General features: G+C 34.0%; 2 protein-coding genes across 2 annotated transcripts; both read right to left on the bottom strand.

Annotated features, from left to right (window-relative positions):
* Positions 1-49: 49 nt before the first annotated feature.
* LOC110723957 (protein app1-like) lies at positions 50-9079 on the bottom strand. The gene is made up of 6 exons (XM_021903372.1): positions 8231-9079; positions 5212-5323; positions 4959-5130; positions 4522-4874; positions 1596-1727; positions 50-396 (listed from the first exon to the last, which is right to left on the bottom strand). The coding sequence occupies exons 1-5, from the start codon at positions 8710-8712 to the stop codon at positions 1605-1607; spliced, it is 1242 nt and encodes a 413-aa protein (XP_021759064.1). The 5' UTR covers positions 8713-9079; the 3' UTR covers positions 50-396; positions 1596-1604.
* Positions 9080-13677: 4598 nt separating this feature from the next.
* LOC110723668 (zinc finger BED domain-containing protein RICESLEEPER 2-like) lies at positions 13678-17190 on the bottom strand. The gene is made up of 5 exons (XM_021903011.1): positions 17127-17190; positions 15093-15136; positions 14753-15002; positions 13750-14635; positions 13678-13681 (listed from the first exon to the last, which is right to left on the bottom strand). The coding sequence occupies exons 1-5, from the start codon at positions 17188-17190 to the stop codon at positions 13678-13680; spliced, it is 1248 nt and encodes a 415-aa protein (XP_021758703.1).
* Positions 17191-17228: the final 38 nt, after the last annotated feature.

Below are 17228 nucleotides of genomic sequence, written 5' to 3'. Positions count from 1 at the left end.
TTTTGATTACCTATACATGACAACACACAAGGACATAACTATATAAATGTGATTTGCAACATTAAAAGCCTAGCATTAATAAATAAAATGTTCATAAGACAGGCAAGTAATCACTACTATCTTGTACAAAGCTTTCTAAGTCATAAGATCTATGAATCCCCCTACTGGTTAGAAAACTCCATCATAGTCGAAGTGCATCTCTACAGAATAACAAATAAACAGCAGATTCTGAGTCCCAGCCCTAACTTTGGATTTACTTACCTACATCATATCCTGAACCTAATTACAGTCATCTTCCTACGCATAACTTACAATAATGTCCAGATAGATCGCTCAGACTACTATTTGCCTAGAACACATCCAACCATGTCAGTTAGATTGCCATTAAATCAACACCTGCAAGCAACAACATCATTGTGTAAATGGCATTCATATGTAAACGAAAATGAAGTACGATGCACAGAAGACCAAACTACAAGAACACTTCAGAAACTACAAATTTTATAACAGCAAATAAAAAACAGCTTAAACTGGGTCTTTCAAGTCGGTGTGACTGTCAGCAACAGTTTGCCACATTGCTTTTGCATCATATACCAATCCCAACTCGTCATTTTATCTACAGCACCGGTGTTCAACACTTTATCTAAATCTAACATTTCAATTTTGGGTTGGATATGTCAAGGTTTTTGAGCCACATATTACTAACGGAGAATATAAAGATTCACAAAGGAGCTTAAGATTAATATTTTTAACAAGAATAACCATAAGTAAACAGAAATATGTGAATAAACACACCCAATTATACTCCCTCCGTGTTTTAATAAATGTTACATTTTGACCAAACACGCATGCCGAGACACGACTTTGACCATTAATTTATCTCATTATATGCAAGTAAAATTATTTGAAAATTGATATTATGAAAGTATACATTATAATGAATCCAATAATGTATTATACAATAACATTTGTTTTTTTTATATATTAGTAAATTAATCAAGTCAAAATAATTATGTGAATAGTGAACAAAAATCAAACTATAACACTTGTTAAAACACAGAGGGAGTATAAATTTAAGCCCACACAAGTCTTTTAAGATTCGATTTTGTTTCATAAATTAACTGTCTTGGCCCCATAATCAATTTAAAGGATGGATATTCCATTATGTAGAAAAATTTAAAGAATACCTCTCAAATGACACATGAATTTCATAGCCAATTATCATAACACCATAATACTAAAAAAAAATTAATAAAACCTGATAAATAGTTATGTGAAACAGATGATTATCATAGCCAACGATATGTGTTGTATAATTCATCTCAGGTATTACATGCCAAACAAAAGACATAACAGGAGACTCATTGCTCATAAAAGTTACCCAGTAATCATGCAAATGCTAACTGGATAACAGCGGACCATAAAGATGAACTAATTTTTGAAGATATTTATGAAAAGAATATTTAGCTTGATCCAGAAACATGTAAGTCATCATCAATTTCATATCAAACAACACCCAGTATCACAAACATTCAGATCAATGTGTGCTTTTACTTTAAAGCAATACCCCAAAGAAAGTAGTAATTGATACTAACCATTTTACATCATGCTCGCTGGAAAAGATGATTACGAGCCAAAGCTTCACGAATCCCAGGAGCAGGAATGCTTTCACATCCCAACAGTTCTTGAAGTTTTGTATCACATCTGACCATCGAATTTAAAGGATCCTGGAAAATAAGTAAAATACAACAGAGTGAGTAATCCCAAATATGATCTCGTCCTAAAAAAAATTAAAATATACAAATATATAAAAAATAATAATAAGAAAAAAAAAATCCAACATGCAAATAGATCTAATTCATAGAAACTCCTAATCATCATCATAAAAAAAGTGAAAAATCATTATAAAGGTGAGGCTGTGAGGATGCAAGAAGATCAAGTAGTCCTGTACTTAGGGAAAACGGGCACTTAAGCTGCACAATGCAGAATACCTATACAAAGCTAGGAATCTAGGTTGGATGTTATATGAACTGAATCCATCTTTCTTCGCTATCACTACATTCTAATTCACAGTGGCGGAGCCAGGATTTATAATTCGGGGGGACAAATTTTGGAGGTTAAAGTTTCGGCAAAAATCTCAAGAAAAAAAAAAATAACCTAAATTGTTTAATATTTATTTGAAATCACATATGCCAATTATTTCTATATGGAAAAAGAGGGGTAAAAAAGTTTTATTGTATATTAAGAAAATTATCCAACAAAAATGAATAAATTTATATTTGTAAATCCTGTTATGTAATCACATAATTGATAAATAAAAAGTCAAATAATTATCGTTAAAACAAATTGATGGTAGATATGAAGGGCCAGGGTTTGAGTTACATTCGAAAAAATAAACTCAACTTTTTCAAATCAATCATATTATTAATATGTATTTCGTTAAAACACAGTTACAAACAATTAATTAATAGTAATCTATTTATTAGAAATGTAAAAAAAAAATTGAGTTTAAGCACACTTAGTTAAAGCGATAATTAAAAACAAGAAGTAGGAAATAAAAAATAACATTAAAAATCCTAAAACAAGAAATAGGAAATAAAAAATCAAATTAAAAAGGTTGTTGAAAATTAGAGTATGTAATAAAAAAAACAAGAAGTAGGGGAAAAAAAAAACAAAAAAGCTGAAAAACAGTAGAGTAGGGAATCGAACCTAGGACCAAAACACAGCCTTACTAAGGACTCAACCACCAAACCATATTCAATATTGTGATATCTACTGTAAGTATATGTTATTTATAGCCTTTTACTGTATTTTCTTGATTTTTTTTTTTTTTTAGAAAAACTTTTTTTCCGAAAATGGGGGGACAACTGTCCCCCCTTGTTCTAATGTGGCTCCGCCACTGCTAATTCATGCTGTCCATCCTTAATTTGATTCATCTAGTTATACCTTTTATATTCAGAAAACAAACAAAGGTCAACAGGGCTAACATAGGCACGGGCACTGTGAAGCACACAGTTTATGCTCTATAACAATACATAAAAGGCCATTGCCTCCATACAGAAACTATTTACCAATACCACAGCCAAAAACTCAAAACGAAAACCCCATTAAATGCAATGCCACACAGCAACTACTCCCAAAAAAAAAAAAAAAAGGACCATAGTTTGAATCTACAGGGAAAAGGCAAGTCATATGCATAAGAAAATAGCAGCCAGAACCAAGAAAACACAGGCTGCACAGAATTTACAGCCAAATAGAAAATGGTAACACAACCAGATAAGCTTCTAAACTGGAAATATATATATATATATATATATATATACCACACCACTTCCTTTGAGATATAAAACCTTAAACCTTCCCTTTCCCCCTAGACCTGTTTCCACACACAGGCCATCATCACTATCTCACTATCAACCTTTTTCTCCTGCTTCATACTCCCCCATGACTCCATGAGCCATGACAACCTCCCTTTACCCTTAATCCTCAACAACAGACCTTTAAACACCTCCACCTTTACAATACAGGCTCTTAAATTAGGGTTTACAGCAACATGATCAGCAGTTACCCAGATCATGAAATCCCCTGCCTCAATGTCCACAACACTCCTGAAATAATGTCACCCATCACAGGTTTACAGTGCACTGCTGTCCTAAACAGCGTTGCCCCTGCAATTGAATAAAATAATTGACAATCAGCATGGTTAATGTAAGATCCATAGTCATTAGAGCCAACTAAGCTCCATGAGATCAGACTTAAATGGTCATCTTCAATGTAAAAAGTGCAGTCTTGGCAGCCTCACTGTCCTTAGTTCCTTGCACATGGTCACCATAAATGGAACTCACACTTATCAGGAATCAACCTATCCATGGCCATTCTGGCAACATGAATCCATAAGTGAAGATTATATGGGGTCAGTCTCATTTGAAAAGCAACCACAAATTAGGATAGTACTAAGAACTCAAGCAAACAAGATCAAGTTCAACAAAAGACCTATTAGCAGAGAACATGAAAGCCCTACTCGTCAGTGTCACTAATTAAAAATCAGAACTTGCTAGGGCACTCTGGTAGGTGCATTAACTGATAAACCTGGTACTTGAGATTCTCTGCAGTGGGATTTGAAGATTTTATCCAACTATCCTTTTTTTTAGCTAATACACCGTGTAAAGTACACTATCCAATCCAAAATCTTGAGCAATGTCATCAAAAATATTAGAATATTCCACAAGTAAAAAAGCACTTCACAGGACAGACTTGTCAAAACATCCAATTTACTATAACTAGAACTGTCACTATTTCTCCAACTATGAATGTTTTTTTCTGTATCATTTAGACTCGGATCTTCCGTTGTACTGGTACTAATTCATACCTCTTCAATATATTTTTCACTTATCCCAAACCAACAACAGTGATCAAACCAATTCAAGAAGTACAGAACCACCAAAAGCTTTCAGGAATTTTACCAAGCATAAATTGTACATATAATTAGACAAAAGCAGTCCAAAACAAATGTTCACCCACCTCCAAGCCTTGTGCCTTGATGTACTCTTCAATACGCTTATATACCTCAGATTGAGGCATCTCCTTCTCACTCGTACCAAAGAATTTAGCCAGTGCCTCAGAGATCACAATAGGAGCAGGAGGAACAGTCGCAGCAGGAGGAGCAATGGCAGCAGGGGTAACAGGAGCAGCAGAGACAACGGGGGTAACAGGGGCAGCAGAGACATCAGGGGTAACAGAGGCAGCAGAGACAGCGGGGGTAACAGGGGCTGCAGAGACAGCAGGAGCAGCAGGTGTATCAGGGGCCGCAGGATCAGTGCTCGGAACTTCAGCTTCTTCAACCTTTGCTTTCTTGGATGGTTGCTCTGGAACCTCTGCAGCCATCAAAACATAGGCTCAAAAGGCAACATAGAAAGCAGATATGAGAGTTTTTTTTTTTCATACAAAGCTATTCATACTTGTTGGGTCAAGAGGAACAATATGTTTTGACAGCAGTTTGTTCATCTGAAACATATCTGTACAGTCAACTTCAAATACCAACCGTAGCTCATCATTGCAAATTATCTTTCTTTTATTACTTGGATCTTGGAGATTATTCTTCCTTATATAGGCCCAGAGCTGCTTCACAATCTGTACCAGATACATACATTGAATAACCAAGAAAGAATAGATATAGAGAGAAGAAAGAAAGAGCAAATAAAGGAGCTAAACCTCTGTCCTAGGCAAGGCTGGTTGGCCAACAATTGCCTGAAGCTGAGGTGAAACACCACAAAGTTTATTCAGCCCTCCTGGGCCTCCTCTTCGTTTTGGTCGACTTTGGGTACTACAATAGAGGTGAAATTATAACACATGTTAGTTCAAATCCCAGCAATAGAAAAGTAAAAAATATTTCCATAACAAATAAAGAGAAGCATAGAGGCAAACAATATAAAAGGGACAAATTGATATCTTAAATAGGGTTGGTCACTGGTACAAACCCAGACCAGACCAGAACGAAACAGGCCAAAGACCAAATATTTGAAAATACAAGACCTGGAGACCGGATGTCTTGCCAGAATAACTGTGTAATTTAAAAAAAAAAAAAATATATATATATAAATTTAGTGAATGGAAATACAACATATCACTTCCAGAAATAAGGTGTTAAACTTGCATTAGCCTGTGTATACTTTGGTGAAATACACAAAGCCACAATGGCAAAGACAAATTGCAGTTGAAAGGTACTCTAATAGATAACCTGATAGGAGTATAGAATATCCATAATTGCCAAATGTCATATAAAGCGGCCAATCACAATTAAAAAAGATGAATAAATAATGGAATCAAACCGTAGGATTCCTGACATTTAAAGCATTCATGACAAGTAAGAATATTAAGCTGATATGGGCTTAAAAGGAAGAATTAAATACAGAAGGTATGGGATTTGAGCTTGATTCTAAAAACCATGTGTTTGGGTTATGTATAGAAATGAACACAAATTTTTATTTCCATACCTAGACGATTGGCACGTCCCCCCCCCCCCCCCCCCTCAACAAAAAAAAAAAAAAAAAAAAAAAAAAGGTTCCTAAACCCATAAATTTTAATCATTCTAAAATCATAGTTGATACCAATATGGTATCATACCAACCATTCGTCCCCTAATTTGGTAGTTTCCTATTCACACTAAGGCATAAATCTATGCCAATATTCATATTATACAAGAAAAGATATACACTTTCAAGCCATTCGGCTTATCTTAGATCACGGAGATTCACCACCTATGTTACGTGGACACCAGAACGAATATCAAATATGGGTATAGATCCGAGTGTCCGATACATCATTTTCAAAAAAATGACACAAGGACACTATCTTAACTTTGGACACGGGTATGGTAAACGGTACATGGCAATACAATTAGGTGAAAATATCTTCAATCAAAGGTTAATAAAGTCTTGCTAGGAAGGCAAAATTTAATTTAATTTTACATCAAATATTAGACTACTAAACTGACCCACAACACGTGCCTTTCGAGTTCTTGTTGACTTACATATGAAAAAAAGATATATATATATGTGTGTGTGTGTGTGTATATATATATATATACACAAAAATCCCTTATCATTTTGCTTTAAGAGTTTCCCATCTGCAAATGACCTTAAAGTAAAAACAAAAAAAAAAATATATATATATATATAGTAAAAAGCCATTCCTCTCCCCCCCCCCTTCGAAGCGTCATTCATGGCCATCATGAAACCTCGACTCCTCTTCTTAAACAAACATCGTCGTGCCCAACGACCAAATGACGTATCCGGAATAAAATTGGATTTCATACATGGGTCCGTGTCAGGCAAAGTATGACAACATAAATGTCGTGTACTCGAGTCCATATAACATAGTTCACCAAATACACACCTAAATGCCCCTAATTTGGTAAATTCCTCATCACTATTAAAACAAAATCTATGCCAATAGTCATATTATACAATATAAATTTTCAAGCCATTTGATTTATCTTAGATCACAAGAGTAGGAGATTCACCACACACACCCAAATGCCCCTTAATTTAATAGTATCCTAATAACAATTAAAACATCAAACAAAATCTATGGTAATATTCATATTATATACTCCCTCCGTTGTTTTTAAAGTGCCCCATAGTGACATGACACGCATGCCGATGCAAATCTTTGACCAATAGTACCTTTAATTATCATTAAATATAAATTATAACAAATGAATATCAATAATCTACTCATTGAGACGATTCCAACGAGTACCCACAAAACTATATTGTTTCTTATGTATAATTCACAGACATTAGTCAAAGTATGTTTGATAAATCGTGCCAAAATCCCCAATGGGACAGTTAAATAAACGGAGGAAGTAAGAATAGATATACACTTTAAAGTCCTTCGATTTATCTTAAATCACAATAGTAGAAGATTCATTACATAACACGTACACACCCTTGCATAGAGACATTTGATCCAGCAACGTCAAATTATGGGTTTCTTCACCTCTCAACCTCATTAATCCCAACTGATGAAACCTTTATCTTCCCATACATTCAGATTCTTCATGTTTTTCCATAGCAATCAAGACAAACAGCCCAACTACCCAAAATAGGCCTTCGCCATGACAATTGGACAGGTACTATGACCTAACTACTATGAATGAAGCATACTACCTAACTCAATTCTATACACTCTGGTCCTACTTGAACCTCACAAAGCTCCACAGAATGCCATGACTCCAAAACACAACATGTGTAAGCTAAACGAGTATATAAGAAGCCTAAAGTCCCAAACTTTACATTCCCCAATGACTAAATAGTATGCATTCAAGGACCAAAATATCTAAAAACCGTTCATTTCATTAACTAAATCTAGCTACAACGATCAAGATCAAAACTTTACCAAAAACGCAACAACACAAGAAATCCCCCATTCACCCTAAAGGCAGAATTCTTCATAGGCGATACACATGACAGCAACACATTGCTACAAGACCCATCACACAAGATATCAAATTTAATCATAATCACTTGCCTACAGTAAAGGAGCAGAAAAACAACTAATTAACTGCAAAAGATGTAAAAACTAACCCTAAAAATCTCAAACACTCAGCTCTTTTCTAATTTTTAACGCATTTCCAAAGTGACCCACGTCTAAAAACCCCCAAATTGTAAACATGCCCTAGAAAAATTAAAGAATTTTTATTAAAAATAAAAGACAAAAAAACACAAACCTCTCTTTAGCAGTTGGTGAGGAGAGAGAGTCAGAAACAACAGTCCCAGTTCCAGGCTGAGCAAAACTGATCTCAGTGGGGCCCCTTGGGAAGTACGACTGAGCCGAAGGAGGAGGAGGGTGATGAAAAACCCGATGTTGAGGATGAACAACATTGACATTAAGCTGAGGATGAACAACATTAGGGCTATTATTAGGGTTAGGGTTAGGGTTTACATTCAAATTCTGGGGATGAGGCCGAGAAACCACCACCGGAGAAACCGTCGCCGGCGCCGGCGCCGACGACGGCGGTGGAATCGCCGATTGAGGAGTACTAAAAAGGAAGCTAATATGAGCACGAATGAAATCGATTTTGGTGGAAAGATCAAACCCTAATTTCGATTGCAATCGATGAATAACTTCATTTAGGGAAGTGAAGGAATTAGGGTTAGTTTCACGAAACAAAGCTTCTAAACCCTCTGCTATTTCTTGGTCAGACACCATTTTTTTTTTGTATTTTTGGATAATAATTTTATGGGGTTTTTTTTGGGGAAAATAATAATTAAAATTTGTTTCTCTCTCTAACAGAAAAAAACGGACGGTATCCACTCACTGAGTCACAAAGTTGGTTTTCTGGTATGAAAGTCGGTCTCTTTCTTTCTCTCTCTTCTGTTGGTTTTCTGAGAGAGGGGAAGGGAGAGGAGAGAGAGAAGATAGCACTTTATTCGATTTTTATTGTTTGAAAATGACAAAATTGCCCCTTTTTTTGGTTTAAGACATTATCTAAAATTTGGTTGGAAAAAAGTCAAACCCACTACTAGTTGACATGTCAATATCCCACTTTTTTATTTTTTATTTTTCAAAATTTTTGAATAGTTTTATTTCTATTTTTTTTAGAAAAACTAAATAGTTATGATTTTATTTTATTAATAATAAGGTGATCTGTTTTGATTTTTATGATTTTTGTAATTTTATGCACAAAGTTTCATACGTGACTGCTTACATTGTATAGCCGAGATTACTTGTTTAGTTGGTCAATTAGGGGTTACTCGGTTATTTGACCAGTGTTTTGGGTGTGTGTCAACCGACCACACTAGAAAACGCACTGAATCTTATGAGGTTGGTTAGAGAGTGAAAAATAATGTTGTAAAGTAGAAACTTATTCACGCTTGTCAATTAGTCCACGTTTCGTATCATTAATATTTTAAATTACTACGTATATTTTAGTAAATACTATAAAGAGTTAATATTTTTGAAGTATATATTGAGATGAGACGGATAATAATAAGACTCCACTATATTATGTTTCTCCTAACACATAAATCATAAAAAATAAATAATAATAATAATAATAAATAAATAAATAAATAAATAATAAGTAAATGAACACAACAAAAGTTAAAGGAGTGTGCAAGTATAGTGTAAAATCTCCAATATTGTGATTAAAATGAACAAAGGAAGTATATTGTTATTTACGGAGTAAATTTTAATCAAACATAAAAGTACTAAGGTTGACCCACTAGCATTGGGCTGGATTGTAAAATCGAAGGAAGATATGGGTTGAAGGGAGGTGGGGGTTGGTTTGGGTTGGAAAGAGGACTAAAGAGTAAACAGCTTGATAGTTTAGGGGCTTTGATATGTTATCAATCAACCAAAATGTTGGTTGTTACAAGATAAACTAGTTAGTGCCCCGGGCAATGCCCCGGGCTTGTTTATCTTCTTCATATTCAATTACGTATATGGTAAATAATTACATGCATTATATCCTTTTTTAAAAAATGTAGTATTGTTTTCAAATTGGATGCACAAATGAATCATCAAACCAATATTCAACCACCGAGCATAAGTAGTAAATAATGAAAAATTTTACACGCACTAGCTTTGAGAGCTTTGAGTGAACTATAAATAAAATCAACCAATGGAATCTCTTTTTTTTTTTTTTTTTTGGAGGGAAAATGAAATATCATATTATTAAAATATAGCAATTCTTACATATTACACAATCATCGAACAAAAATGCTACTTATTGCTTAAAATATATATAGCCCATAATTAATTCGGGGTGATTTATTAAAAGTGTAAAAATATGAGTTAAGTATGCAAAATATATCCATTGCATTCAAGGTAGGTAGAGTAAACAAATACTTACCTGGCTCAATACTGGCCTAGTAAAATGTTTCTCCAAGAGGTTTAGACCGTTTAGTATATCATTTTCTTAGATAGTTAATTTATAGGGATAAATATTTTGAATACATATCGGTTACATATTTTACAAATTAAATGGGTCAAAGCAATTTTAAAACATTTTAATTATTCATCTTCTCAATTATGACCAAACTAAATACTAATAATGGCTAGTCTATTGGTTTGCAAGTAACACCTTCTCTTTCTTTAAATATAGAATCAATATTTGATTAATCATTATTATAAGATGTAAATCAAGCACATTATTTAGATACAATAATACAATTGCAAAAGTGACGTGGCAAAAAATTTAAAGTGATGTGGCGAAATGACAAAAAAAAATGACAAATGGGAAAATGAAACTCCTTATCTTGGAGTTTTAATATAGATATAGATATAGATATAGATGGTTTACTATAATTTACTTAAATTTGATGCTAGTAAACCAAAAAGCTATACTTAATATGCTTTGATTTTCTTGTTAAGAATTGATATTTGTGTAATTAACTAATTATTATGATAAAAGCTAACGAACCCGTCCGAGGCGTTGGATAAGCTAGTTAAAAGTAGAAAGATTAAATTAAAATTAACATTAATTACACCGATCGATTCATTTTAGATGATATTTTAAAGGTTTATCCATGTCGGGGGCGTTCGTTAGCAAGGTCCAATTATTATTAGCTCATTATTAGTAAGAGTGACTCAGGAGTGTTATTTTGGACGTTGTATTGTTGTGGTTGATAACACATACTTCCTCTGTTTTCTTTTAGATGCAACACACATTTTTTCACGGTATTTAAGAAATGTGGGGTTCACATGATATAATACACTTAAAAATGGGATGAGTGGCTGTTAGGAGTGTAATTTAGTGGGACATGTGCTTTAAATAAGGAAAATAGTATAGTTTTTCCTCAAGATAACTTTCCTTTTATAGTGTGTTGCTAGTATTGTGACATTTCCTTTTTAGGGAAGTGTTGCAAGTAAAAGAAAACGGAGGAAGTATTAGAATAATAAATTTATAACTTGGGATGGGACGTTGCATTGCTTTCATATAATCGTATGATTGATCCCTAGCTAGTTACTCCCTACGAACCAATTTTTTTTTTTTTTTAAAACCCCCTATGAACCAAATATGATTTAAAACTATAAAATATATACTCATATATATATGAGGCTAAAATAAGATTTGGCCTTGGGGGAATGAATAGTAAAATTGAACACTCGAGTACATCTTTTCCAATGATATATATATATATGTTATTCTAAGTGTTCTCTTCTATCTATATACCCGCTATGTTCCGCAATATTATACTCATTGTCTTTTGTACAATATCAAATGCATTATAAACCATACAATATGGTCAAAGTTTTATGTAAATTATTATTTTGAATTTAACGTTAGAAATATATTACATGATCTCACATTTTCTTCTTTTGGTTAAGATTTTAAATCCCGTGAACAATAAGTGAGAGTACTTGTATATATACACAAATAGTCACGTAGATAAAAGTATAAATTAAGGATACAACCTTGAAAAATAAGGTCACAATTATTATCCATGAAGGCATGAAGCAAGCAACACAAACTAAAAACTAGATATTTTCTTATTCCAAAATTGTCAAGTTAAATAAATTCTTGCATATTATAATACGTAGTGTCATTTGTGCTGTTTCAAAAAAAAAAAAAAAAATAATATCATTTGTGCAAAAATTAGTAAATTACAATTTTTTCCACAAATCTCGGATCATCACAAGACTTAATTTACCCTCTATCCTTTTACTTAGGGGTGTACACCGGTCCAAAACCGGACCGGACCTGGACCGGACCTGTTTGGACCGGGGACCTGAATTGGGTAATTATGAGGACCGGGGACCGGACCTGAATTAACAGGTCCGGTTCCGGGCCAGACCTGAAAAATCAGGTCCGGTCCGGGTTTGGACCTGAATGGACCTGTTTTGTGTCTTTTTCGTTTTTTTTTTTTTTTTTAATACAAAACCTGTTGGACCTGCATATGGACCTGTTTTGTGATTTTTAGACCTGTTGCATAATTTAATAATTACATACAAACCAAAATTATCAATTACAAAACTACATAAAGTCTATAAAGTCCCGATTCTCAAACACCAAAAATACAAATGAGTCCACCGAAAATACAAATAAGTCCACGAAAAGTCATAAAATTACATAAATTCTCTTAAGTCTCAACTCTCAACTCTCAAGTACTAGGAATACATAAATTCTCCAACGAGTTGTTTTCCCTTTGATCGCGTGATTCACACTAATGAGTCCACGAAAACAACTTCATCGTCTACATCGTTAGATTCACCACGTTGCACCTCTAAATAAAATACAATATAGAATATATTAATGATTGATAACAATGAAATAATAAATTTGGTGTAACAAAATTTCAAATACATAAAATTATTACTACCTTTCTCTATTTCCTCTAACTCTTTCAAATTTTCTTCCACATCAACAATTGGCACTTCCTTAGCTCTAAGCCAATCTTGTGTGCAAAGTAACGCTTGAACCATCTTCAATACAAAAATATTACACAAATATGTATAAACAAAGTCATATTAAGATATAAACAAACTTGATTTTATAAAATAAAAAGATAACGATGCATTACCTTAGGAGTCAAAGAACTCCGAAATGGATCTAGAGTACGACCTCCCGTACTAAAAGCAGATTCCGATGCAACGGTCGACAATGGGATGGCTAGTATGTCACGTGCCATGCGATTAAGAATCACATAACGCTGACCATTCTTACCCCACCATGTCAATGCATCTTGTTCTTCCTCCTCCGGCCCTAATTGATCATTTAAGTACCTATCCAACTCACTTATCGCATACCCACTTGTCCCCTTCAATCGTTTTGCTCTTTCTTTTAGTTTCCTCACATAATCGGAACCCACTCCTTTACTATTATCAATATCCATTGACATATTATCTCCACAATCTGGAATATTAGAAGTAGCATACATTTTTCTATATTCCTCAAATAAAGAGTAAGCGAACTCCTTCACATCATTAGCAAGTTTTGTACCCTTTTCCGGTCCATGCATATCCGTTAGTGTCAATTCAACAATGACCATCTTAGAGTGAGGGTCGAGAAGAAGAGCAACATAAATGAACTTATTCATCTTATCCACATCCCCCCAATACTTATCAAACTTTTTTTTCATTGCAATGGCCATGGCTTGAAAATTCAAGTCCTCACTTTGTTCCCAATTATTCAACATATCATACATAGAAGCAATTTCTCCTAAACCTTTATTAGCTGTCACATAATGGGAACCAGAAATTCGTTTAGTTAACAGATAAAACCCCCCTAGAAACAAAACCAACCTCTCCACTTTTTCCCAATCTTCGGGTTCGGGAGGCCTTTCATTGTCATTCAAATCCTCTCCATCAGGAAGAGATAACCCACTAAAAACACGTCGAAACTTCAAAGCCGTTTCCAACATTATGTATGTGGAGTTCCAACGAGTGGGGACATCAAAGGATAAAGAAGATTTTGAATCTATGTTTGCTTTTTGCACAAGATCTTTGAATCTAAGTATTCTTGCAGGGGAATTCTTAACATATTTCACAGCATTTCTAACTCTATCAATGCACACACCATGTTCTCTAATACCATCCCACACAATTAAATTAATGATATGAGCAATGCATCTAACATGAAGATTTTTTCCATCATTTATACATCCTGTTCTTCTAACCATTCTACTCAAGTGTGCACAAGCAACATCATTTGAAGAAGCATTATCAACAGTGATAGTAAAAAGTTTATCATCAATACCCCAATACTCTAAACATGCCTCAACTGCTTTTCCAATAGCCTCTCCTTTATGACTAGAAATTGGACAAAAATTTATGATCTTTTTATTCAATTTCCAGTCATTATCAATGAAATGAGCTGTAAGACACATATAATTAATTCTTTGTATTGAAGTCCAAGTATCAGTGGTCACAGAAATTCTTTGACATGTCTTAAACATTTCTCTCAATTTCTCTTTTTCACTATAATACAACTTTAAACAATCACGAGCAATGGTAACACGAGATGGAATGTGAAATTGTGGACATGCAACTTGCACAAAGTGCCTAAAACCGGGTTTTTCCACATGCTTAAATGGTAACTCATCAACAATAATCATGTGAATCAATGCCTCTCTAACATCATTCATGTTAATAATCCTACTCCCACACTTTAATTCACTACTCTCATGTTCTTGATCAAAATACAATTTAGTTTGCTTTTCTTTGCCCTTTTCTTTTTCTATATTAATAGGATTACCGAGACATGATTCCGCATGGTTTTTAACATTTTTTGAACCATTAAGATTACCATCAGCAGCAAAAGTTTTAGGACAGAACTTACATTCAGCTCGTAGTTTTCCATTCTCGACGTACTCTAAGTAATATTTCCAATACTCAGCTTTCCTCTTACTTTTTCTGTTCCATATATATTCCCGCCCCGCTTTTAGCTTCTTATCAGGAGGCAAAGTAGATTGCAATTCTTCCATATCCTTTTCAGAAAGTGGCTGTGACGTTTGTTCAGAAAAAGAAGCAGACCGTTTGGATTGAGAGCTCTCCATCTACAATATAATTATATACAATATAAGTAATTTTAAAGTAACAATTATATACACATACCATTTTATAAAAAAAATTTAAGAGCAACTTACATTGCAAGAATAAGAATCCGTGGTTCCTTGACTTCCTTCACTCCCTGCAAGAATAAAAACAAAAATAACAAACAACTGCAAACAAAAAACTTGTAGGATATTGTTGATAACAAACAACTGCAAACAAAAAACTTGTAGGATATTGTTGATAACAAACAACTGCAAACAAAAAACTTGTAGGATATTGTTGATAACAAACAACTGCTTATCTAGTTAAGGCTCCTTATCTGCACCTATTGCCACAAAGGTAATAACTAGGCTGGATAGTCAATGAGATCGAGTGGCCTTAGTTGTAAACTACTTCATATAGACAACTACGTACCCTTCTGAGTCTTTGCCCATTGGAGCAACAAGAGGAAGAATTATTCCCACCTCTTGTTCTCTGCCAACCTTCTATAAAGAAAAAAAAAAAAAAAAAAAAAAAGAGAATGAAAATCACGTAATCATTACAATCTAAAACTCTCCTCTAACACCAAAGAATTTATTTCATCTAAGTAAGTTTAAAATTTGATTGCCAAAAATAAGCAATTCAATTGGTGCAACACATTTTAGCTACTTATGAATTATGATGCATGAAAATGGCAATATGTCACCCAACACGGCAACAAGGCTTAAATCCTATGCGAAGTCACTGAGATAAACTAGACACGAAACTCATGAATCAACCCGGTCTGGTCCATTTTCATAATATGTCACCATCTTACATATAATTTAGTTAATGATTTGCTTACCCAAATTACTAGCTCTGTATACAAGGAATCTCTTTTATTTCTGTGAATAATAACCAAATGCTTGCTCTCGATTTTTATATCATTACATGAACTAGGTAACTAAAATTGATTGCCTGGAATAATGTGATTTAAAATTAGAATGCTAAATGGGAAATCAAAGTCAGATGATTAAGACTACAATTAAATAAACAACACACTACAGAAAGATCATAACAATATCCTAGTATCAGCAATTAGTTTGACATCCAAGGTCCAAGATCAACAATACTAAAAAAACTTCATGATTTCAAATTCTAAATTACCACCCTCGTATTCTCTTTCATCTGTCCAGCTCCTATATTTCACTACTTTTACCCTTCTATCATACTCCTTCAGCTCTCAAAATCAAATCACAGACAATAAATTCAATGTAATATCTTGCTCTATTCCCTGTTCTATTAAAATTCGAAAATAAACCAAAAAAGAAAAAACATAAATTCGAAACCATTGAAGTAAAAAAAAGAAATTCAACATGCAAACATCAAATAATCATTATAAGCAATTGAAACATGAATAAACATATAAATTCTAACACTTAATTCATTATTTCGAATACAAAATACCCAAACATAATTAGATAATTTAGATTTACATTAAAAAAAAAAATAACTTACCGGAGAAATCGAAATCCGCGCAGTAGCTGTCTCATGCGGTGGTCGGTGGGCGCCTGGACTTCGCCTGAGAGAGTGAGGAAGGCAGGAGGTGTCGGCGGTGGGCGTTGCCGCGGTGGGCTGAGACTTGCGTGAGTGCGTGACTGCGTGAGGGAGAGGGGGAGACAGCCTGTTGTTTGTTAGGGTTAGAATGAAATGAAAGAGAATTCAAGCGTCACAAGGCCTCAAGCTGTCAAGCATTATTTTAATTTTTTTTTTTTTTATTTTTTTTTTTTTTTTAAAAATACAATTTTTCCGGGTTTCAGGTCCGGACCTGAAAACCCCGGGTTTAGACCGGGTCCGGACCGGAACCGGGAACCTTGATTTTTAAGGACCGGGACCGGACCTGAATCAACAGGTCCGGGTCAGGTCCGGTCCGGATCAGGTCGGTTCAGGTCCGGTTTCAGGTCCGGTCCAGTTTTTGTACACCCCTACTTTTACTTGTTTCTCACCATTAATGTATAGAGGAATTCACCTCTAATTAAAAGCATATGATCCCAAAATTAACCTTTATTATTACCATTTCAAAATTAGTATGATCAACTTAGCCTCTAATTATTGTGATCTGTTTTCTCCCTTCTTTTTCTCAAATTTCTTTTGAGGATAAGTCATACTTCTAGAATCTAAATCTCTTTCATAATTAATTAGCTCCCTTTCCATCAAAATTTGTCCCTTCATTAATTTTACCTCTTTCATAATAACCCTCATTATTTCAA

Source organism: Chenopodium quinoa, unplaced genomic scaffold (genome assembly GCF_001683475.1).
Source record: "Chenopodium quinoa cultivar QQ74 unplaced genomic scaffold, ASM168347v1, whole genome shotgun sequence".
Taxonomy (NCBI): domain Eukaryota; kingdom Viridiplantae; phylum Streptophyta; class Magnoliopsida; order Caryophyllales; family Amaranthaceae; genus Chenopodium; species Chenopodium quinoa.
This window is presented reverse-complemented; position numbering and strand designations above follow the sequence as displayed.